This window comes from Anarhichas minor, unplaced genomic scaffold, assembly GCF_050575085.1.
Source record: "Anarhichas minor isolate MPS153535 unplaced genomic scaffold, ASM5057508v1 ptg000042l, whole genome shotgun sequence".
Classification (NCBI taxonomy): Eukaryota; Metazoa; Chordata; class Actinopteri; order Perciformes; family Anarhichadidae; genus Anarhichas; species Anarhichas minor.
The window spans coordinates 6407413-6429551 of record NW_027466488.1 but is presented as its reverse complement, the minus strand read 5'-3'; the positions used below and the strand labels follow the sequence as shown (position 1 = coordinate 6429551).

Genomic DNA, 22139 nt, shown 5'->3' with positions numbered 1-22139 from the left:
GTGTGAGTTAAGCGTGGGCTTGTATTTGTTCAGGGGATATTGGTTTATACACCTGCATTATCTTTAAACATCTTTGTACTTAAGGTATGAAAAGTATATGTGCAGTAAAATGGTCCCTCTCCACTATTATATATGGTGTTTCTGTATTAATATTACTCTTGCATTGATGTGTTTGTTGTATTTTACTGCTGTAGAAGATTGTGCAAATGTTTACTACTACAGCGATGCATCATATTCTAAAGATCATCATATGTTTGTAGCGTCACTGTCGTGTGAGAACCACGCATCTCTAAAAAGTAAACTTTTCATGAGCTCTGAAAAACAGATTTCAGCTTCGTGATGGTGCATTTTCCAGCTGATCCAAGAGGGTTAAAGTGTTTATTTAGCTTAAGAATGAGCATTTTCTCAAACCATAAAGGAACACTTAAATGTACCTCGTTACCGTCCACCACTGTGCGCTAGCTGTCCTGCCTCGTCTGCTTGGCTTTTTTTCAATGTTTGTGAGATTGTGTCCCTTCTAATGTGACCTCGCCTATGTCGTCTCTGTAATGTGTGATTCTATGTTGTCATGTTTTAACTGCCTGCTGAGTTAACTTACCTGCTTTTGCCTGTTCTAATTTTACATTTGTTTTTATTGTTATATTAATGGCTAATTCAGCATCTGGCCAAGGAACAACAGTTGAAAATTAGCCTTTTGTCTAACACTGGCACATTTACATCAATGTTTCTCTATGTGCATTGCACATAATAGCTATCCGATGTTTAATCATAAACAATTCTATCAAATATGCCGTTTGCACTATTTGTAACCCTCTAGACAGTTTACAACAAAAATGACCTGTACATAGTTTTTTTTTGTTTTATATACATTTCTATGTAGTTTCATATCTGCCTGCTTGTACATCATTTCAGGTTTGTTTATCTTTGTTCTCCTTGTTTTACCAGCATGTCTGTGTGTATCATTCTGTAACTTTGTTGTCAGCACCGTGTGCAAATTAGCTACTGGAAGTTGTCAACATCCTAGTATTTCTCAACAAACTGGGTCAATACATAGATGATTCTGATTAATTGGGGCTCTGGGCATTAAATATTGATGTTAGTTTCAAGAAAATAAATGTGTCCTCACTTTTATGCACATGTCTGTGTGAAGGTGCTCCAACAAGATCATTTGATCATTTTAAAGTACCAACTTACCAGAATTACCGTCAAACAGACAGATAGTTGACAAGTTAACACATACTGATGTGTATTTCTAGCCTGGATCCTTTTTCATGGTTTAGGTAAGACTGAGTGCCAATTAAGAAAAGACTTAATGCTTCTGCATACTAGTATAGTTCAGAAGGTCCTCTTCAGTTCCAGTACTACAGAGACCCTGTGAACAAAGCAAGGTCTGGTTTTCTGAGTTTAAAGATCTTGGCTGGCCTGCAGAGAGCCCTGATCTCAAACCCATCCAACACGAATGGGATGAACTGGAACACTGACTGTGAGCCAGGCCTCATCGTCCAACATCAGTGTCCAACCTTAATGCACGTACGGGGCAAATCTCTGCAGCCAGGTTATCAAGTCTTTTGGAAAACCTTCCCAGAAGAGTGCAAACTGTTATAGCGGCATGATTTTGAAAAGAGATGTTCAACAATAACATAAAGTGATCTCCACATACTTTTGTTTTTCATGTTATCTCAGAGGAACATCGTGAACCACGGCTGTCTTCTCCAGTTGGTACAAAATACTGTAAACACTGTACACTGTAAATGTGTCACTACATTAACGATATGGCTTTTGCCCAGAAAATATTACCCATTAGCAGAGATTTAGATTACTCATTACAGGATGTTGTACAGTGTATTATGTGGGTATTAGGACCACAATATGATGCCATGCAATTCATTAATTAAAAGGTCTATCGAGGTTTTAACGCCCAAAATGCTGCATCCTTCACACATCATAATGTTTGGAGGTCAGGCTGCCATTCACTCATAAGATCCAAACCAGATCAACAATATTTGACAGATGGATGGAAAAAGATCCTTCTTTAAATATTATAGTTTCAGAATACATATAAAACGCAATTTGCATTGGAGGTTATTGCAGGTAGTGCTCCAGCTGCACAACTGCATCACTGTGAGAAGTGAAACAGACCGACAGACACGTCGATATATATACTCTGGGTACGTTTGTGTTTTTGTACAGTGTCCATCGTGAGCTCGCACCATCGACCACTGAAGCGAACCAAAATACTCGACACGGCTCAGTTTTTATATATATAAATGCATTTATTTAAGTTAATAATTTCTCCTCATTCAAAGTTGAATTTCTGCAGTATCTATAAAACAGGGGACAGTTAGAAGCGCTGTACAGTCTGACAACAAAACTAGGAACTGCAGCCGAGTACACTGTGTATATATGTACATACTGTACACACACACACACACACACACACACACACACTGATGTAGGTATATACAAAAATATACACTTTTACATGTGTGACCCCTCGTGCCATATCCCCCACCACTGTCGTTCAATGAAGCCACTCTCTTAGAAAACGCATCATCACCCCTTTAAATCATCGATTACTATTTCACCTTCCTATCTGTCTTTACTGGTTGATTATACAGTATTTTGTCTCATGTGCGTGTAAAGTCCCTCTTATGCCCCGACTCACACACAACGTTACAGTCACTCGTAGCAAAAGATGGAGGAGCTTAAGCAGTCCTGAGCTGGAAGTCTCAGCAGGGCTTTTCACATATCAGAGAGGTGCTCTTCGGTTAATCCTAAAATGGGATTTTAAGGTGGGCTGAAGGGGGAAGACATATCTTTTGTTAGGAAAAATCGTAACTTAACTTTGCTCCTTGTTGGAGGGAAAAGCTGAGAGAACACAAAGCTTGACCTTTACACCTCCTTTCTTGTTAAGGTCCATCAAATTAAGCCATTGATTGTTTTCCTTCAAAACACAATGAGTATGATCAAAGTCCTACTGGCTCAGGGGGGAACACGCTCTTGTTCACTGACTGGTGTTCAGTTACACGCCCCCTTTTAGTGCCGATAAAGATGCCCGTATATAAGACGGACACCGGATCAACCGCTAAGAGATGTCCTCGCCCCGGGATGTCCTGCAGGTCTAACCGAGACTGGGAAGAAGAATGAAATACACCACATATACTATCCGCAGTTCTCTGCGTCTCAATCTGCATTTCCAAAGACTTTTAACCCTTTTCATTCTTCCTCACACAGAGAAAAACAGGAAGGAGAACTTTGGCACATTGTGCTAAAGATGTAAACATTTAATCATCCAATCAAAATGAGGCGCTGGACTACTTAATCATTACAGTCGTTTCCTCTGCGCATAATATAGAAATAATAAAAAGTAAGATAGCAATCTCTTCAACTTCACAAGAATAAGACTGGTTTAAAAATGAAAGGCTTTAAACAACATGTCTGAACCGTTGTAGCAGACAGTATTGCCCTGGTCGCTCGGGTGTGTGCGGTTTGGTCCTCATGCCTGCTCATGTTTGTACTGCCTGTTTACAGTTTAATGACAATAGAACTAAGACAACAAGAAAAATGTCTGAAACTCTCAGTGGTGCATCAGAAAGTTACTACCTTGAGTCCCTTTTTCTTTCCTGTTGTGGTTCTTTACTTGTTAACAAGAAGTGTTACAATAGAGGGCGCTGTACACCACAGGAAAACATAACGGGGACAAAGTCCAGATACTTTGAAAAGAAAGACCTTCTAGTATCAGGTTCTCATCAGCAACATTCAAGCATCAAAATTTGATGACAAATGTTAATACTTGAGGATTGCCAAACAGTTTGATGTCAAAAAGACATCAAGTTAGGAGAGAACATTCGAGTATGTACCCGATTACCAGGTCAAGACCTGACAAACTCTTATCAAACATATCAAAGAGATGTAAAGGAATAACTGATAAAATAAATGATAGTACCTACATCCAACGTATCCGAAGAAATCCCAAACCTCAGACCTGCCCTATAAATTATCATCAAGTTTACACCCATCAGGCTCAAACAGCTGTTAGGTCTACAACATGCGTGTGACATCTGCTGCGGTCCACCGAAGCCTCTGATGAGACCACTGTTTGGATGCTAAATTGAGGAAAATTTACACCATCAATTCCAATCAGCTTCTACAATTATTGATTTTAAACATTGTTGAGAAATTAAGACACAACTGAGCATGTTTCATATTCTTTCTGCAGAAATCTAACTGAAACCGTAAATCAGATTTTGGGCCTTTGAGTCTGTCCACAAAAACTTTCCTCACATCTAGGCTCACCCTCGGGTCCTGTGCCTCACAGCACAGTGCAGCGACCTGTCAAGTCACAGGATCGGCTTTTTCAACCGGCTGCAGTCTTAGCTGACCTTCTCAACTCCGCTTACAGTCGTGTGAATGTTTAAGACAAGGCAAACATCAGGTACAAGGAACAAAATGGCAGAATACAAACAAAGTGATGGAACAGAGGATGAAAAAGTATCAGACAGCACATCAAGCATGAACAGCTGTCTTTGTCCGATTCGGTAATACAGTAAAACAAAGAAATCAACATTTACAGGTAAAGACGTGAATGTGAGAGATGGAGAGAAATATTGAGGAAGAGATTTGACATTAAAGAACACTTGAGGCTGCAACTTCTTCCGTGAATAAACTCAGAAATAAAGGATGAGACTTTTAGAAGCCATTTCTGTTGTACAGTACTGTATATCCGTTCAAAGATATTTGGTGTTTGTTGTTGCCAAGTGATGAGTCCCTCCAACTTTAATCACAAACAATTTCCCCCAAACTATACCATCATTACTCATCAGTGAATAAAGGTACAGAGGATCATAGCAGTTAAGACTAACCCATGTTGAAGCCCAGGACAGGCTAGAGTTGCAAAGATGCACGACAGGCATCAGGTAATGAACGACAGCAAACCTGTACGTGTACTGGAGATGGTATCAGTAACACTTTCAGGTAACAAAGAACCATGAAGTGGCACAATGCTGCTTGGTGAACACTGAAATCTTGTTGCTTATAAAGTAGCTCGCCAAAATAAACAGCAAGTGTTCTCATTACTACTTTGTATCAGCCAAAACTGAGCAGTTCTGCTTGTGCAATCAGAAAGAAACCTGATCATCTCAAGCAGAAACAGAGCGAGGACAAACAGTAAAACCTTGTTTATTGCAGCTTCAAACTTCTGAACAGATGGCTCATCTAACAGGCACGATGAAGAAAAGAAAAGCATCTTGATGGGAACCACTTCTTACCGAGTGTAACTGTGGGAGCCGGTTGGTGATGCATGCAGCTAGAAGCAGCTTTGTGCATGCACATTTTATAGTTTGACTACAGCCAGGAAACCTTTTTTCTTTTTTGCATGATATCTGTTCACAGACCGGAATAAGCAAGGTTTTACTCTCGTCGACAAGTGGGACCGTGTCGAAATGGTAGCCACATACGAGCGCTGGTGTTTCCTTCTATTGCCATGCAGGAGCAGGCAGGTGTATGTTGAAAGTATATTATGAATGTTACAATTATCCTTTTGCAGCCTGTTACCTCAAGGGAAAAAGCTGCAACATTAACTCCTCTTTGGGTGTGATTATTAGACAGCAACCTTCCTACAATGGCAAGATTAGACACAGGCAAAGAAAGTTATCGGTGCAGGAAAAGAAGATGTAGAAACTGAGCTGCTCCACAGGGAGCAGTTAGAGAGCAGCGAGAGTATGGAAAGAAAAAAACTCTTTTAATCACTCATCTGGTATTCCTCAAACACAAAAACATCCATTCGAAATTTGGTTCCATTTTTTTTTTTTTTGACAAAAGTAAACAACAAAAAAGCGATTTTTGTTAAGAGATTTTTTTTCTGTGTATTGTTTCTTTAGAGACATAATGGTGTAGAAGTGGAGATGCTGTGGCAGCCAGTGCTACAGCCGGACAACAAACAGTAAATCCTGAGGGGTGGCTTCAAGACACTTCCTGGCCGGCCAAACCAAACCGGTGTCAGGCCCCATCCAAAGCAGAGAAGTTCCTCCCTGGACCCCCTCCCCAAGACACAATCTGTAGAAAAACTGTGTAGAAATTAAAGTAGAAATCCCAGCATTCCTCTCTCCACGTTGCCTCTCTTTTCTCTGTTGATCCTGTGAACAAATGAGGGTAAACCAGAGGAACAGCTCAAGGATTCGAGTCCATTTCCTCCCTTCACGTCCCTCTACACCCCAAATCTCACCGAAACCGCAACCTGAAGCCTCCATCTGCCGTTACAGACTCTAGCTCGAGGCCCAAGCTTCAGCCCGGTGTGGTGACACAAAGAGAGAGAGAGCACCGGAGAGGAGCAACACCACCAACGTCCCATTCTTTCGAGAACGAAAAAAATCTCCTGCGAAACCTCCGTGAAGAGTTAACAGCAAGAAATAAAAAAGATCAATAATAAAATAAAACAATTACAAAGTAAAAAGAGTTCTACCTCACCAGCTTTAGAGAAAGTAAAAGAACAAAATCAGCCTCTGGAACCACCAATGAAAAAACACTGAGGTATGTAGTTTGGATGGAAAGCCTCTTCATCGCTTTTATCCTCATCATGATCATCACCGTCACCATCCATCCACCAAATTCTGTTTACTCCATTATGGTCTACAAGCCCCTCCCCCAGTAGGTGTGGCTCTTTGTTATCTTGGGAGGAGTGAGGGTGGGGGAGAGGTGTATAGACGTGACTGGCAGCACCTCTGAGGAGGAGGAGGAGCGAGAGGGATCTATTTATCCATCAAGTTTGTCTTTCTCCGTGTTTCAGAGTCTGTTGGTGTCTCTATCCATTATCCAGCTCTTCCAGGGTTGGTAGCGCCTATGATGTTGGTAGCGCCTACCATGCCTATGATTGTAAATTGAGGGTGAACTTCCACTGTTGGTTGAGGCTCGGGCTGCAGACCTCCACAGTGAGTCCGCCCATCCTGGCGCTGCGGCTGTCCAGACAGACGTTACTGCCCACGTGACGAAGCTTCGCGTTGGACTCAATCTGCTCCCATTTCTGGCGAGACACAACAATGTCATGACGTAAACCGTATAGAAATGTTACAAATGTGCATTGGTATTTGTTCTACTTTGCAAGGGCGAGTAGAGCTCTGGTAAAGCCGTCCAAGGAAAGTGGGTGTTTGTACCTGTCTGCTGTCGTTCTCTCGACAGCCTTGTAGTTTGATGAGGGAGCCGGCCGTTCGGTCCACCACAGTCAGACACAAGTCCATGTGTTTGACTGACTTATCCTTCGTCAGGGCCCACTCCTTTAAAAAAAAGGGATTAAAACATTAGTATAAGTTCGCAAACTCTTTTGAAACAACATTTTTAAGTCAGCTTTCTTACTTGTGACGACCAGCTAAGACTATGAGCAACAGCAGCATTAATCAAACAAAGGACGTCTTCATCAGATTGGCTGATCCAGTACGTCTCAGATGAAATGTAAGACACTGTTGCTCCATTAATGTTTGTACTGCACTGATTTAACAAACTGCAATAGACAATAGAGGTGAGGTTGGGTGATTTCATGTCGGTATCTGTGTGATATCGTACTCTACAGCATAACTGACACCCACAGGAAGAATTATTAGCGAGCATCAATACATGCCCCTCAAAGCATATTGCCTAACGCATTGTCATTTAAATGTCTAATTTTAAAAAGCGTTGGTTAATTTCAAGCTAGATTTGAGGCAGTAAAATTAGGTCTTAAAAATGAAGAAGAAAAAAAAAAATCACTCATGTGGCAAGTTTTGCAATAATGCAAAAATGATTTGGGGTAACTTTAACTTTATGTGACTCTAGTTTTCCAGAGAGATCACTACACCTGTCATTCTATGTTAGGAAGGAACTATTGCTGCAGACACAAACACACTGGTACAAGCCTACACACACACACACACACACACACACACACACACACACACACACACACACACACACACACACACACACACACACACACACACACACACACACACACACACACACACACACACACACACACACGATATTTCCATATACAGATGTTCTGTATGAAAGTTGCAAGTGTGCAAGTATGCTGCTTGACTGACAGACAGACTACATGTATTAACTGTAATGATATTCACTTGCTGCAGAATAAGGATAATTCTTGGTTTTGAGTCTCACTTGACCTTTGTTTGAGACTACAGTCTTGCTAATAAAACTCAACTTTTGTGCACCAACAGACCTTTAATCGTAGAATCCTATGACATACTCCCATGTGCCCTCACCACTAGTGCCACCACTTACTACCAAGGTGTCTTTAGAGCAAAGAAATTGACAAGCTGACCTGTGTGTGTCGTTGTGGTAACGCTACCTGGTTTCCCCCGGCGTTGTGGCATTCGTAGACACCCACCACGCCGTCGGCAAAATGACCCAGAGTGTCCAGACAGTTTCCTCCCTGCTGCAACGCTCCAAACGCTATGTCCTGGTGGTCTGGGACTCTGAGCACACACACACACACTGTGTTGTTAAAATGTTTACTCTATCATGATCGTATCAAACCCATAAAGATATTAAGGCGTTGTTAGTGGATAGTGGATAGTGAAAGGTAAAACTAAAGAGGACAGAATTAGGGCGAGCTAAATAGAGAGAACAATGTTTTTGCACCATTTTCTTCTGACAAATAGGAGAATATAACCTAATTACATCTGAAATTATTTAAATTAGGACCTGTTACATTTATACATTATTAATCTCATTCACACAAGTGACAAATTGCAAACTAGCCAAAATGTAATAATGTGCCAGAGGCATAATTGCTAGTTCGGGTTAGTCATTAGTGTCACCACAGTCATTTGTGAGTCTTATTAAAGCATGAAACATTAGATCACAGCACACAGGAGATCACAGGCACACTGATGCTCCTGGCAGAGCTGTGGTCTCCTACAAACCAAGCCCTCGTATTACCCAAACTCAGGTGGGAGGTATTCTTAAGTGCCATTTTGGTCTTATTTCATAATATCATAGATTGTGTCATACCATGTACCCTGTAATATAACATAATATGCTATAATTGTCTTACCGCAGTTCAGGGTAGACATTCTCCAGGTACCATTTGAATGGCTTGCATCCTAATCTCTTCTTCATCTCCAAACGACTCTGGATACTGAGACGGAGAGAGAGTGAGAGTGAGAGAGAGAGAAAAAGAGAGAGAGCGTTAGTGGGTTGATCACTTGTGGTTCTCAAAGCGTTTCCCAACATTGATTAAGTTATAGCCACTCTGTCAGGGCAGATAGTGGAGGCCGAGGGGATAATAACTGCTGAGGCTGGCACTGGAGGAAGATGACAGGAGTGTTCCCACAAGGTCACATAATGAGCATTTTTATCTTTGTCCAGCTGCACTGCATGGATGTCAGAGGACTTATTTTTGTGTGGCCTATTCTGAGAAAAGTGGGAAAAGGGTGAAAAGGCACACAGCAGCAGCAGTCAGCTAGTATACAGATAAAAGAGAAATAAAACAATCATGGATCCAAGAATACAACAAGGGTCCCGCAAGGCATGACTAAAACCTCTCTAACTAGCCTGTTTAATATGGATCCTCTTTACCAATGCGTTGCACGTCCATCATTTTCTTTTGCTTTGACGTATGCTGTCATAATCTAACACTAATCCCTTCAGCACGTCAAATAATACGGCAGTCTTTTGACTTTTGCCCTCTTTTAAGCCACATTAACTGCCTCATGTCACTTCAACGAAAGGAGTAGCTGACTTCTTTCACAGCTGACATGCTGCTAATTGGCAATCTAATTAATATGCCCATTCACGTGGCTGCTTTTGTCGTTTTATGATCTAGCTACATTATGCTGTCTGACTCCTGTCGGGCTCATACTTCATGGTACTTACTTTCCGTAGGGGACATTTCTCGCCGAGGGGACGGCCGCATAGTAGAAGTTTTTAAACTCGTCCATCCACACCTCTGCTGCTCTCCTCGTGTTCCTGAGAGACAGGGGAGAAAAGGAATATGAGGAGAGGGTGACAGAGGACAGACAAAAAGAGACATGAAACAGAGAGTAGGTGAGGAAAATTCAGGTTGGAAAAGGAAATTAAAACGAAGAGAAGGAGAGAGATAGAAGAAGAGAATGAGACAGAGAGATGGAAGAACAGGGACAGAGAGACAGATTTAAGATAATGATGCGTGGCGGGCGGAGTCAAAGTTGCATGGGAGCTGCTGTCGTTTTGGTCGACGAAGATTTCTTTGGTCAATTAGCCATTTTTTATGCATTTCCCACGCTGAATGACTTAATTGCGAGACACTAATGAGCACATCCCTGGTAAACATAAGATTTAAAGTGGTGCTTTTGTGTGATTCTTTGGAAAAAAATTCAGTTTCACAAGTCTGTCGATTGAATTGAGTGTTAGTTGACTAAATATCTCTTTGGTGGAGGACAGCCCCTGAGCTGTAACCAGACATGTCATTTCTGTGCCTTTGTTTTGATGATGTAACACAGTGTAACATGTAACACTGTCAGCTGGAGTCAGAATGAATCACAATTTGATATTCTTTCTAAAACAGGGGTTTTCAAAGTCGGACACAGTGGGCTCAGATGAAGTTGAGACGGCACTGGATTACTTTGATACTGAAGAACATTTTAAAAACACGATGATTCTCAGGCACGTTTTGGAGTTAAAAGGAGCATACTGAATATAAAAATATGTGTATCATGTCTGTGTGTTCGTGTTTGACTGATTTTGACTACATGACTTAAACGTGCCAGACTGTTAGAATACACACACATTGAAGCAAGTCAACACTTGTAGCTGCACTGTTGTATTTACCTGGGCTCAGTCTCATGAGGTAGGATTACTGCGTTGGCATTACTGGGTAAAAAGGTCCACGTTCCACATTTGGGAGGATATTCACTTGGCATGGTGAACAGCAAAGTTATCACGCTAACTTCATTAGAGGTGATTCATCAATTGATTGGCAGTGCAATTAATCAGCAGCCATTTGAATTAATTGCTTCAGTCGTTTATTAAAGCAACAAAACAAACAAAACCAGCTTCACAGTTGTGAGGATTTGATGCTTTTGTTGTTTTTAGTGATAATAAGCAGAAGATCTTTGAGTTTTGGATTGTCAGTTGTAGAAAACAAGCAATCCAAAGATGTCACCTCAGGTTTTGGTTTTTCTGACAGTTTTTTTAAACGAAACGATTACTCAAGAAAGTAATTGTCAGATTAAATCGATGATGAAAATAATTTAATTTCAGCTCTTATCTTTATTATCATAAGAGAGCTGACAACATTTGAAGAAGTTGTGACTGCAAAGACTCGTCAAATCTAGCCAAGCAAAGAGCCTGTACCCGTGAAGCTTTAACGTGGCTCTGTGGCGACGCGCCTTTAAGGAAACGCTGCCTGCATTGCTTTTGTCTGTGACACAAGACAAATAACTGACTATAGTGTGATCAATAGAAAATGGTAATTCTTAAAAACAAGCCAGCAGTGAAACTGTGTTTTGTTGCTCAGACAGGATTCATCAACACAGCGAATGTCTCAGTTTCAAACATTAAGGAGTAGTTTTGCCTGAATGAACATCCAGACATTTCCAACATCCATTTACTGGACTAAAAGACCCCAAAACCATCAACACTCGCATCTGAACATCAGTGAACTCAAAATGCAGATGGCGGGGCCGTCACCCCGACAGTATCTACTATTTTCAACATGCAACTAGCTTCAGCTTGTGCAGAAATATTTGTATTTAATCCTGATCCATCTGCTCCCCAGCAACCTGCTGTAGGCAGCGTACCCAGAGGGAACTTATACGACTGATTTATGAGGTTTGGAGGGGATTTTCTTCACATTGATTGTAAGATGGTCCCGTTTCCACATGTCCAATATAAACAATATTTGGAAATTGATTATAAAAGCCATCCAAGCAGGCAAAACAGGCGCTGTCTCGTAGCTCCACACGGTCACCAACAGCAAACACAAGGGGGCTTTCTGGGGCTTTATTCAACACTGAAGGGATAGACAATGAACTGAAGCAGCCTCAAAGCACAGATGAAGCTGTTCTGCATGGCGAGTGTCCATTGTTAAGGCTGATACAAGAGAACACCACTGTGCACCCATCAGTTAATAAATTATATTTGGAAATGTCGGAAAGGGTGATGCAACTACTTTTAAGACTTCAGAAATGTGGACCACAGGGGGCGTCTAAGCTGAAATGGCAGAGACACATCCGCAGCCAGCACGATATATAATAAGCTCTGAGACCGTTTGATCGGATGTTGAAGTTCATATCCACTGGAGTCGTCTCTCTTTTCGGTTTCATCCAGCTCAGGGTCCATTCACAATTCATAAGAATTACCTCAGTGCAAAAGTATTATTAAGAATTCAGTGCTCTTTACTTGTGCGTCGAAGGGTTTATTTCTATGTTAAACTTCCCTGTTGGTCATTTTCATCTGCAGCTGGCATCAGAAATGTCACTCAGCATCTCAGAGTGACCATTTCAGACACCAACTTCAAATAGAGATGAGCTAATTCCAAAGATACTCCACCATCTTTGTTTATGACGCCCTTCATTTCTTTGTTTGCTCCACAGTGCTATGTGGAACCAGAGAAACCACAGCCACTTTACATTCCCTGTTATCGGTTTGTTGAAGTTCATAATCAGGTCAATGAGGGTTTGTCGGGCTCTTTTCCAGGGGTGGTTACTTGTGGTTGGAGACCGTTTCAAAGCAGAGATCCATATCTTTCCATGGATCATGCTTCCCATTACAAATGTTCACTGATTATGTTGTCACATCTATCAGAGCTCTCAAGGCCAGCACATGCAAAAACAGATCTTCTATATTTGTCTCTTTTTTAATTGTTTTTTAATTGTTGGTGCTTGGTTTTTATTATCCAACACTGGTTTAATTGTCAAAGTTGTCGTGAAACTCAATAATGTGTTTACAACAGTACATGATATAAGTGACTAAGGCAGAAATAATTTCAGTATAAAGCGCTTTGTATGGGGGGGGGGGGGAGTAATCAAACCATATGAAAAAATAACTCATGATCATGAATCATGATTATAATATTTTCCAAACAAGAAATAATTATTGGTAGAGCTGCTCAATACATCCACACTCTGATATCAGATATAATATTAGATTAGATGCCATCTGCTATTTTGGTTATTGTAATATTATGATGCAGCCTAAATGTTGACAAAAGGTCCATTTAGCAGCTGTTCTGGAGCTCTTCAATTATATCACATGGTCTTTCTCAGCAGTTAGAGTTTGCCAACTAGGCATGTTGAAAATATTAGTTCAAAGGAATAGTTACTTAGTTAATACTTAAAAGGAAATTTGCTTATTCGCTTTGATATGGACAGGAGGAGCTGGGGATCAAACCCCCAACCCTGCTATTAGTAGAAACCCATTAATAATAAATGACACAACAGGTGTAATCATGACTTGATGGTTCATTAAAGGTTCTCTAAACGACACTCAGAGCATTACATGTTGAGAGCCGAGTGGAGGCAATACAAACGCTCTGAATTTTGTATTGAGCACCTTTAGAAGGATGCACAAGATATCCAGTGTACTAAACAAATAGCAGCAATGCAACCTGTGTGAATGGGACATTCATTGAGTAATTGAATGAATTAATGAGATGAGTGTAGCTTGTATAGTTAATGAGAGTCCAACCTGCTTGGTGTGTGCGTGTTAGTGTGTTACCTTGCAAACACAGTCCCGCTGCCCCCAGGGAAGGTGTATGGATGCTGCTTTCTGAAGACGTGGCCAACTCTGCTACAGGGGATGATCTCCAGACTGCCACCGCACTGCCACACGCGAAATGAGATTTCTGAAACACACACGCACACGCACGCACGCACACACACACACACACACACACACACGTTCCAACAAACAGTTTCTATAAAAATATCACAGTGGATTTTCATAAGCAGTATGTAAGACGTCTTGTGGGGTTGTTAACTCAGGACGTCTGCGCCTCATTAATGTTTTTGTCAGTGTGCTGATATTGTCTGCTCCCCTCTCCAACATTATCTGCATTTGAATAAGTGCTGTTTGAATGAGCACACAAGTAAATCAGTATCTGAATTGTCAATCCAGCTCTGAATCATTGTGCCGTCTCGAGAGAAGAATCATTCTGTTTATTCTTGACTATTTCCCCGCTGAATTCAGACAAAAGCTACAGGGAGACACAGCTGTTATTTTCTCATTGTGTTGTTTGCAAACGATCTCTATTGTGTGCACTGTAGTTATTATCACGTTAAAACTGTAATTTTCTAAAGATCAACTGTAATCTAGAAGACTCTTTTACCCAAATACGACGACCAAATTACAAAAGGATTTTCTTGGCACACAAACCCAAAATAATCTCACGAGTTGATCACAGCGTGAGACACATCACAAGAGACAGCGCACATTTTATAAGAGAGCAGAAATCCAAAAGAAAGAAGTTACAAATGTGTGCCCGTTTAAGACTTAAAGGAATAGTTTGACATTTTGGGAAATACGCTGATTAGACTTCTTGTTGAGAGTTAGATAAAAAGATTGATGCCAGGCGTATTTGTATGTTGAATACAAAGCTACAAGCCACTTAGCTTAGCTTAGCATTAAGACTGGAAACAGAGGGAAGCCTGACTGTCCAAAGGTAAGACACTCCACCTACTAGGCTGCACTCAAGAAATAGTCAAGAACACAAGTCCATGTTTAAACACAAATTGTTATTTTTACCCTTACAAGACCAGTCTTTGTGCTAAGCTAACTGGCTGCAGCGTCTATTAAAGTACAGACGTGAGAACTCTGGTATCAATCTTCTCATCTAACTCTCGCAAGCAAGTTAAAAACTGCATTTCCCAAAATGTCAAGCTATTTCTTTAATGCCTCTGGTAAAACTCCTGTCACATCTGTCAAGTCTAGAAGCAGATAGTCGGGAATGAGACAGTCCCCCCGACTGTCTCATTACAAGACAACACATTACAGTGTAATGGTAAAGACTGACAATAGTTTATTTTTGTTACCTGCCACTTTGAATCACACTGTTGTTTTATTTCTTTCACTCACCTTTATTATTCATCTGCATCTGTTACTGTGTCTTATTTTCATCTTCTAACCACCATAGTCTGTCTGCGGTTATTCTACTGACTTCATGCTCCAGTGTGACTCATCTGAATTTGCATTTAGACTTTAGCGGCACTCACCAAGGTTTTCTCCTCCCCATACGTCCATCATCATGTCGTACTTTCCCAGCAGCTCAAAGTAATCCTTATCCATGACAAATAGACCCCCTGCTATCATTGGAGTCCTACAGGGGCAGAGAGAGAGAGAGAGAGAGAGAGAGAGAGAGAGATTAGTAGAAATAGTGGAAACTGCCAAACAAAAGTGTGTCGCTCATGTATGATCGCTAGAGTGGATGTGTGAGTGTGAATGACTTACTTAATGGGGGCGATGGGGTTGCCTTGTCTGGCTCGTCTCTGATCCACAGTCATGTAGTCCCATTTAAACACCAAATTCCAGTCAAAACCTACAGGCATTAACACACACACACACACACACACACACACACACACACACACACACACACACACACACACACACACACACACACACACACACACACACACACACACACACACACACACACACACACACACACACACACACACACACACACACACACACACACACACACACGACCAAAGGACAACGCCATTATGAGCATTAGTTGCCTGATGTCACTTGTGTTCATGTGTCAGCACAGAGACTACAACTTCTAAACCTGACACTGTATAAAGTTGTAATACTAGAATACAAAGGACGGGACAAAAAAGTAATTGTATCAATAAAAATCCAGTTCACTCAGCCTGCAGTGTGGAAGACACAGTTTATGTGCAGTAACACTAAACATGCTGGGAGTATACTTAGCGGAAGTGTTTGTGTGTGAGAAAAAGCCACAACAGCCTCAAGTGAAAACCGTTAATGAAGTGGAACAACAGGTAGTAATGCTTCTAATACGCAACTACACAGAACAGCATGTGTACTGTACCTCCTTTCAGGTCGGCCGAGGCTCCTACGTACTGGAAGTTGTCCATGTTGATGACATCAATGATGGGAGACACTACTCTGCTCTTGTCCTGAGAAGGAAGAACGGAGACAAAATACACAATTTGTCCTGAACAATCTCAGAATGGGAATAACAGGAAATGTGGCTCATAAATAAATATGTACGAAAGTCCAAGTTTTCCATGTTTTGTGTCGAGCGGAAGTAAATATTCCCCTCAACACCAATGACTCACACGTTTAGTTTACACTCTGTATTTAGTTTGTCTCTGTGTTTATGAAGCAGAAGCCAGCTTTCATACAATAAATCACTCCCACAGCGTCACATCTTACAGCAGTTTAGAGAAAGGATTGCTCAAGTGACCAGAATGACAACAACAGAAACAGGCCTCAAATGTACCGAGTTAGTTTATTTATTTTGGGCTGAAACCTTTTGATATGACACATGAGGTTCCACCCACACAGACTGCATTTTTCCTTCTTTCTGTTTTGTATTGAGTGATTCTTTATTTAGAGGTACAACTAAAGCAAAGAAAAGCAAAGTCAATTACGTTGACAGCAAAATGTTTTAGATTTGGCTCGAGGCGTTTATTAACTAGGGAACGACAAAACACCGCGTTTGGGAGGATCAAATGCACAATCACACTATTTTCAGTCATATCAGATGAATATTTAAAGAACCTCAATTTTAAACAGTGTCCCACTTCAGACTGAGATTACATTTAATCAAGAGATTCCCTCTCAAGTCATTACTGGATGACTTCACTGAAGCTATCAACTCACTGTTAATCTTTTATGGAGTTTATGTTTATTCTGCCAGAGGAATTTACTGCAGGAAACGAGGGAGAGGTCGGGTGGTTTTTCTATATATCTGTACTGACTCTGGGAATAAAACCTGACTGACGTCTTCATGCATCATTTAGAGCTCTGACTGATGATGACTCTCTCTTTGCTGAAATAAATAAAATAAAATTCAACACCAGCAAGTTATGACCTACTGAATCACAGGCCTATACACTTATTAAATTAAACATCACATTTTCATTTTAATAGAGGAAGGACATTTTAACCACGCCTGATCAGAAAAAGGAAATGTGAATTTTTGGAGCTGTGAAAATGTGCTTTTATACTGAAGGGGTCCAAACATTCCTGTGTTATTGAAGTCATGCGCTCCTTGTTTTTAACCAGACACTGACGGACTACCAGCTCCAGGGGAGCTGCTTTGTAGTCGACCCCGACCTCTGACCTCTATGTGAAAGAGTGAAGGAGAGAGCTAATTCCCCTAACAATATGAATTACATCATCACCAATGTGAAGCAATTTTGAGCCCTGTGATGCAGTACATTTTGAAAATTTTGCAAAAGACTCTTCAAGAAACTTGCATCTTGAAACATTTCCATTTTGTTTTGTTCTTAGGTCAAATTACAAGACGTCACATCCTTTTAAAGGTACAATGGTACGATGACACTACTAGCATATGGAAAACTCAATGAGTTAACAGTAATATATTGATACTTTACGTCAAAATATAAAAGGTGAGGACTGTTGCCATGTATTATATCTTCACTGTCACCTTTAAAAAAAAGCCTGAGAGGCAAAACTAAATACAACTAAAGTTAAAGTGTTTAGATAAAGAAGGAGGTCAAATCAGAGTGACGTCACAAAATGGCGAGCTGCTCTACAGGGTCTGTGTTGACCGTTTATAGACTTATAGTATCACCCTCTTTGACCTTTGAGCCACACCAGTCTTTAACAGTCTCTCTTAAACAGGGCAACTTCAGTATGTTTGAACGAGAAGTCTATTTTCCCTTGTTTTTGGGGATGTAAAAAAAAAAAAAAACACGGGAAGTAAAAAGTCGAAGTTAACCTTTAACGTCTCAACATTAAAATCCTTTCATTGTTTATCTGATTGGACTTGTTCATCTTTTACTTTCTTTGTATGTTCGATAATGTACTTTACTGATGTATAAAGGTGTGGGTTTGTGTGTGTGTGTGTGTGTGTGTGTGTGTGTGTGTGCGTGTGTGTGTGTGTGTACCTCAGCCACTCTCTCCAGTAGCGGCTCCAGCCAGTGGTCGTTACATTCACAGTGAGAGTCCAAGAAGGTGAGGACGGGTGCCGTGGACGCATCTGCACCACGAACCCTTGAACGCATCAGTCCTGAGGGAAACATCAAAGATATACATTTAGAATGATTTCACCCCCAACCATTAACATGGGGGAATAACTGCATTCATGAAACATCGCTGAGATGTTTCTTTAACATAAAACTTTCTTCTTATAGCTACCTTCTCTGCGGTCGTTTCTCAACACGCGCACTTTTTCAATCTTCCCCAGCAGCGCTCCATCCTCCGCTGAAACACACGCAAAGTATGTAATTACTCAATGAACTTATTAGGTTTGTTTAGTTGTACAATTTGTTTGCGTGAATTACTCACAATTATCACTGTAGTCGTCAACTAGAATGATCTCTTTGACCAAGTGAGAAGGACTTTTCTTCAGGACACTAAACCGAGAGGGAGAGGCAATTTACAGGAAGAAAAAACGTATTGAAAATGTTTTCTTAAGTGGACAGCACACACACCATTCACCTACCTGACCACAGTCCGCAGCAGGGCAGAGCGAGCTTCATTGTGGAAGGTGATGACGACGCTGGAGGCCGGCAGGTCGGACGTCCACTGTTTATGTCTGCAGCTACACACACAAGAAAAAGACAGAAAAGCATAAATGCCTAAATGTGTAGAAATGCACAAACACTCCTACGCACAGGAGCGCACGGCTGAATGTGTGAGCAAAGCTGCGAGCTGGAACTGCTCCCTAAACAGATTCTCAATACATGAACACAAAAGATGGGATTCAACACACACACGCACACGCACACGCGCACGCACACACACACACACACACACTCTGCTGAAGCTGGGACTGACAGTGGGTTTTGAGAGCCGCGGGGCAAAAATCCCATGGGATCGTGTACGTGCGCGCATCATGTGTGTTTGTGTGTGTCGAACAGAGACAAATCCTGCCCCGACCTAAAAGTGAAGAACATGGGTGATAGGACGCTACTGGAGACAAGGAGCCAAGGGGAGGATGCATAAATCCTGTGGTAATGCCCTGTACACGCTATACATACATCACATGAGCAGATGTGTGTGTGTGTGTGTGTGTGTGTGTGTCTGTGTGTGTCTGTGTGTGTGTGCGTCTGTGAAACAATTCTGTTTCAAGAAATGAACCATCACCTATAATTTAAAAGACTTACTGCCAACAGAAAGTTTGGCCTTAGAGGCTTAAACACACACCAGATGTATAGTATGTGCCGTTTAAAGAGTACACTACATATTGAGTGTATAGTACACCCTGTCAGTAAATTGTCTGTGTGCATGGAGTGTGGGGTCCTTTTGTCACAGCACCACGACTGTCACAGCAGCACTGGCTTTAAAACCCTGAAAACAGACAATTTGAAGCTGCATCAATCTTGAATTGACACAATCCTCCTGAACATTCCTGGTGCTGGTGTGTGTGTGTGTTTTATAGCTGGAGAATTAAACCTATACGTTCTTTTGATCTTGTGTTGAAAGCACAAATGAAGCAGCCTTGGCCTGAAAGCAAAACAAAAAGGCGGTTTTTTTCTTCTAGAAAACCTTCACAAATCAGTGCTGCTGAATGCTGTGCAAATGACTCATCGCTACCAGATCAATAAGAGACACATCCCTGCTCTTTTAGCAGGCTAATGGCTCTAGCTGTCTCAGTTAGGTCAATATATCAGTGAGGCCAAACCACAGCCTTTACATAAATAGCCTTTGAGTCACACGGTGTGATACTGCAGGAACCAAAGAATGAACACGATGACATATTGTTGGAGGAGCACAGTGTTGGCAGCACTTTCACTTCTTTGTGTGTAAAGTTGATTTACAGCTAAACAAATCACCAGGGCTCATATAAGGCTACCTGCTCTGCTCCATTTCTGGTTTTCATTCACAAAAATGTTCATTAAGAGTTGCATTACTTTGTCTTTATTTTAGTCCATTTTGGTATCATATCTATACGATAATTTTTCTGATTAAGAAGCATGTAGCTACATATACAAACAAAATACACGGCTAGAGAACTGTGTAGAAATAATGTTTAATCTTTAATGTCCGATGTGAAGCAATTGCTGCATAACGATCATGTCCTTTTTCTGTGGTTCAATGTCACAAGAGTTGATGGAAATTCATGCTGTGAAAATATTATAGCAAAAAAAAAAAAAAAAACGAAAATTAATTTACGCTCATTATTATTTTATTACTTCGTCGGTGCTATTGAAATCGCTAAAGTTATTATTATTTCATGCATGGAATCATATTTTTGGGGGCTTTATTTTACTCGAAAACTCACCAAATTTGGCACGCTTATCAGGACTCACCACCTCCCTCCTCCATCAACCTCACCCCTTCTCCCTCTAGCCTGTGGCCCCCTGATGAAATGACTGCAGTATTTATATTTCCAGTATTAGTAACTGGGTGTTTACAGCGACATTTCCAGAAAAAGTGCTGTTTTTCTACTTTGTATACACCGAATGTACACAGCTCTGAAAAATAACATGTTAGTAATGAATTTTAAATGCAGCCTCAATACTGATAAACTCTGAGCACAATTCATTTGTTTTCCTTCAAACTGAAATCCTGAATCAACCAGGACTGAAATCTTAAAGATTGCCAGGTTAAGGCTCGGTTGCACCAACAAGGATTAACTTTTAAACCCGTTTAAATCAAGTTCCTTACAAAAAGTTAAGGGACAGACTCTGTCAGTTGAGTTTTATGATGCTGCTGCTGAATTTCTTCCAAGATTCCGGTTCAGAAAGGAAACTGTTCTGGAGCTGAACAGGAAGTCTCTTTTTACTTTACTGTGAAAGAAGTGTTTTCCTTACGGTGCTGTTGTGCATGTTTATTTAATATTATTTGGCCAAATTGCTCCACTAATTTAGCCACAATGTTCCCCTTAAAGACGGAGAAATTAGAGGATTATTAATCATTTTCATTTGGGTAAGCAGGCGTCTCCATATTTATAAAACTCTTTCATTTTGGTTTAAACTTGGATTTACTGAGCAGAGGTTAGTTTGTATTTGTGCGACAGAGCTCTGCTAAATTCTAAATCTGGATTTACTCATTTAAAACTTAGTTTTTCTAAACTCTATTAAAACTGGTGCAACGTGAGGAGTCAGCAATAAAACCATTGTGAATCCCCATAACCCCGAGAGGTCCTTGAGCATAAAGTTGTAAATGAGCAGAATTCAAGATGAGCTGCGGACAGACGGATCTGATGAACTGAGAAAGCTTTGTGTTTATGTTTGAAATTCTAAAAACAAATATGATAAAGTACAGGACCAGAATTAAGAGAACAATTCACTGCTGCAGGCGTCAACAAAAAAAACTATTTCTCTGAATTGTCCTCTGGTTCTGGTTAAGCTCAATAAAGAGCACCCAGGAAACACAACAGACTTATTGAATGAGCAACCAAAGTGACAGAAGTCTGGTGACGAAATGTCTCAAAAAAATTCCACATCTCGAAATAAACATGTTTGTGGTAAGACTCTAAATTAGACGATACCACCACACGCAAGCAACACACTGCTGCGTTCACAACATTAAAAACATTTCCCCGCAATGTACTTCAACATATTTATGCGTTATCGAAGAAAACCATGAAAAGTGACAAGAAAGTTTACTCAGTAAAAAAGAAAAAAGGTGTCTGCAGATTCCAGAGAGCTTTAAGGGTAAACTAGTTTAACTTAAATAGCATCATGGATTAAAATATGCAGTTTATTTTTCGGCCATGATCAATATCCTGCATAATTAATTAAGAAGGCAACAAGAAAATATCGCAGACATAGAAATCAAACATACTCAGTAAAATGTTATTCTAATAAAGGATCCAATAGATATTGTGCCATGATCTATTTTTTGTCGATTTAACAAACAGACCAATCTACAGCCATTAGGAGACGTTTCTTGTTATTCATGGGGCAGACGGTGAACAGTGCGGGTCTGCTCTGCTGCCACTTCCTGGTCATTATCTGATCGACTACAATAGAGGGAGTTTCCAAGAGATTTTATCCAGT

At 40.7% G+C, this 22139-nt stretch overlaps 1 protein-coding gene across 2 annotated transcripts in view; it reads right to left on the bottom strand.

The window, feature by feature from the left end:
* Positions 1-5721: 5721 nt before the first annotated feature.
* The window catches only part of galnt2 (UDP-N-acetyl-alpha-D-galactosamine:polypeptide N-acetylgalactosaminyltransferase 2), a 47922-nt gene continuing 31504 nt past the window's right edge, over positions 5722-22139 (bottom strand). The window contains exons 4-16 of one of the 2 annotated variants that reach the window (XM_076110104.1): positions 18635-18733; positions 18478-18545; positions 18328-18393; positions 18078-18199; positions 16028-16115; positions 15418-15505; positions 15183-15286; positions 13690-13816; positions 9868-9960; positions 9047-9130; positions 8312-8465; positions 7149-7268; positions 5722-7018 (exon numbers count right to left, since the gene is read on the bottom strand). In XM_076110104.1, coding sequence (XP_075966219.1) covers positions 6863-7018; positions 7149-7268; positions 8312-8465; positions 9047-9130; positions 9868-9960; positions 13690-13816; positions 15183-15286; positions 15418-15505; positions 16028-16115; positions 18078-18199; positions 18328-18393; positions 18478-18545; positions 18635-18733 — 1369 coding nt within the window. In that variant the 3' untranslated portion in view covers positions 5722-6862. The remainder of the gene's footprint in view (positions 7019-7148; positions 7269-8311; positions 8466-9046; positions 9131-9867; positions 9961-13689; positions 13817-15182; positions 15287-15417; positions 15506-16027; positions 16116-18077; positions 18200-18327; positions 18394-18477; positions 18546-18634; positions 18734-22139) is intronic. The other variant, XM_076110105.1, reaches the window with a different exon arrangement.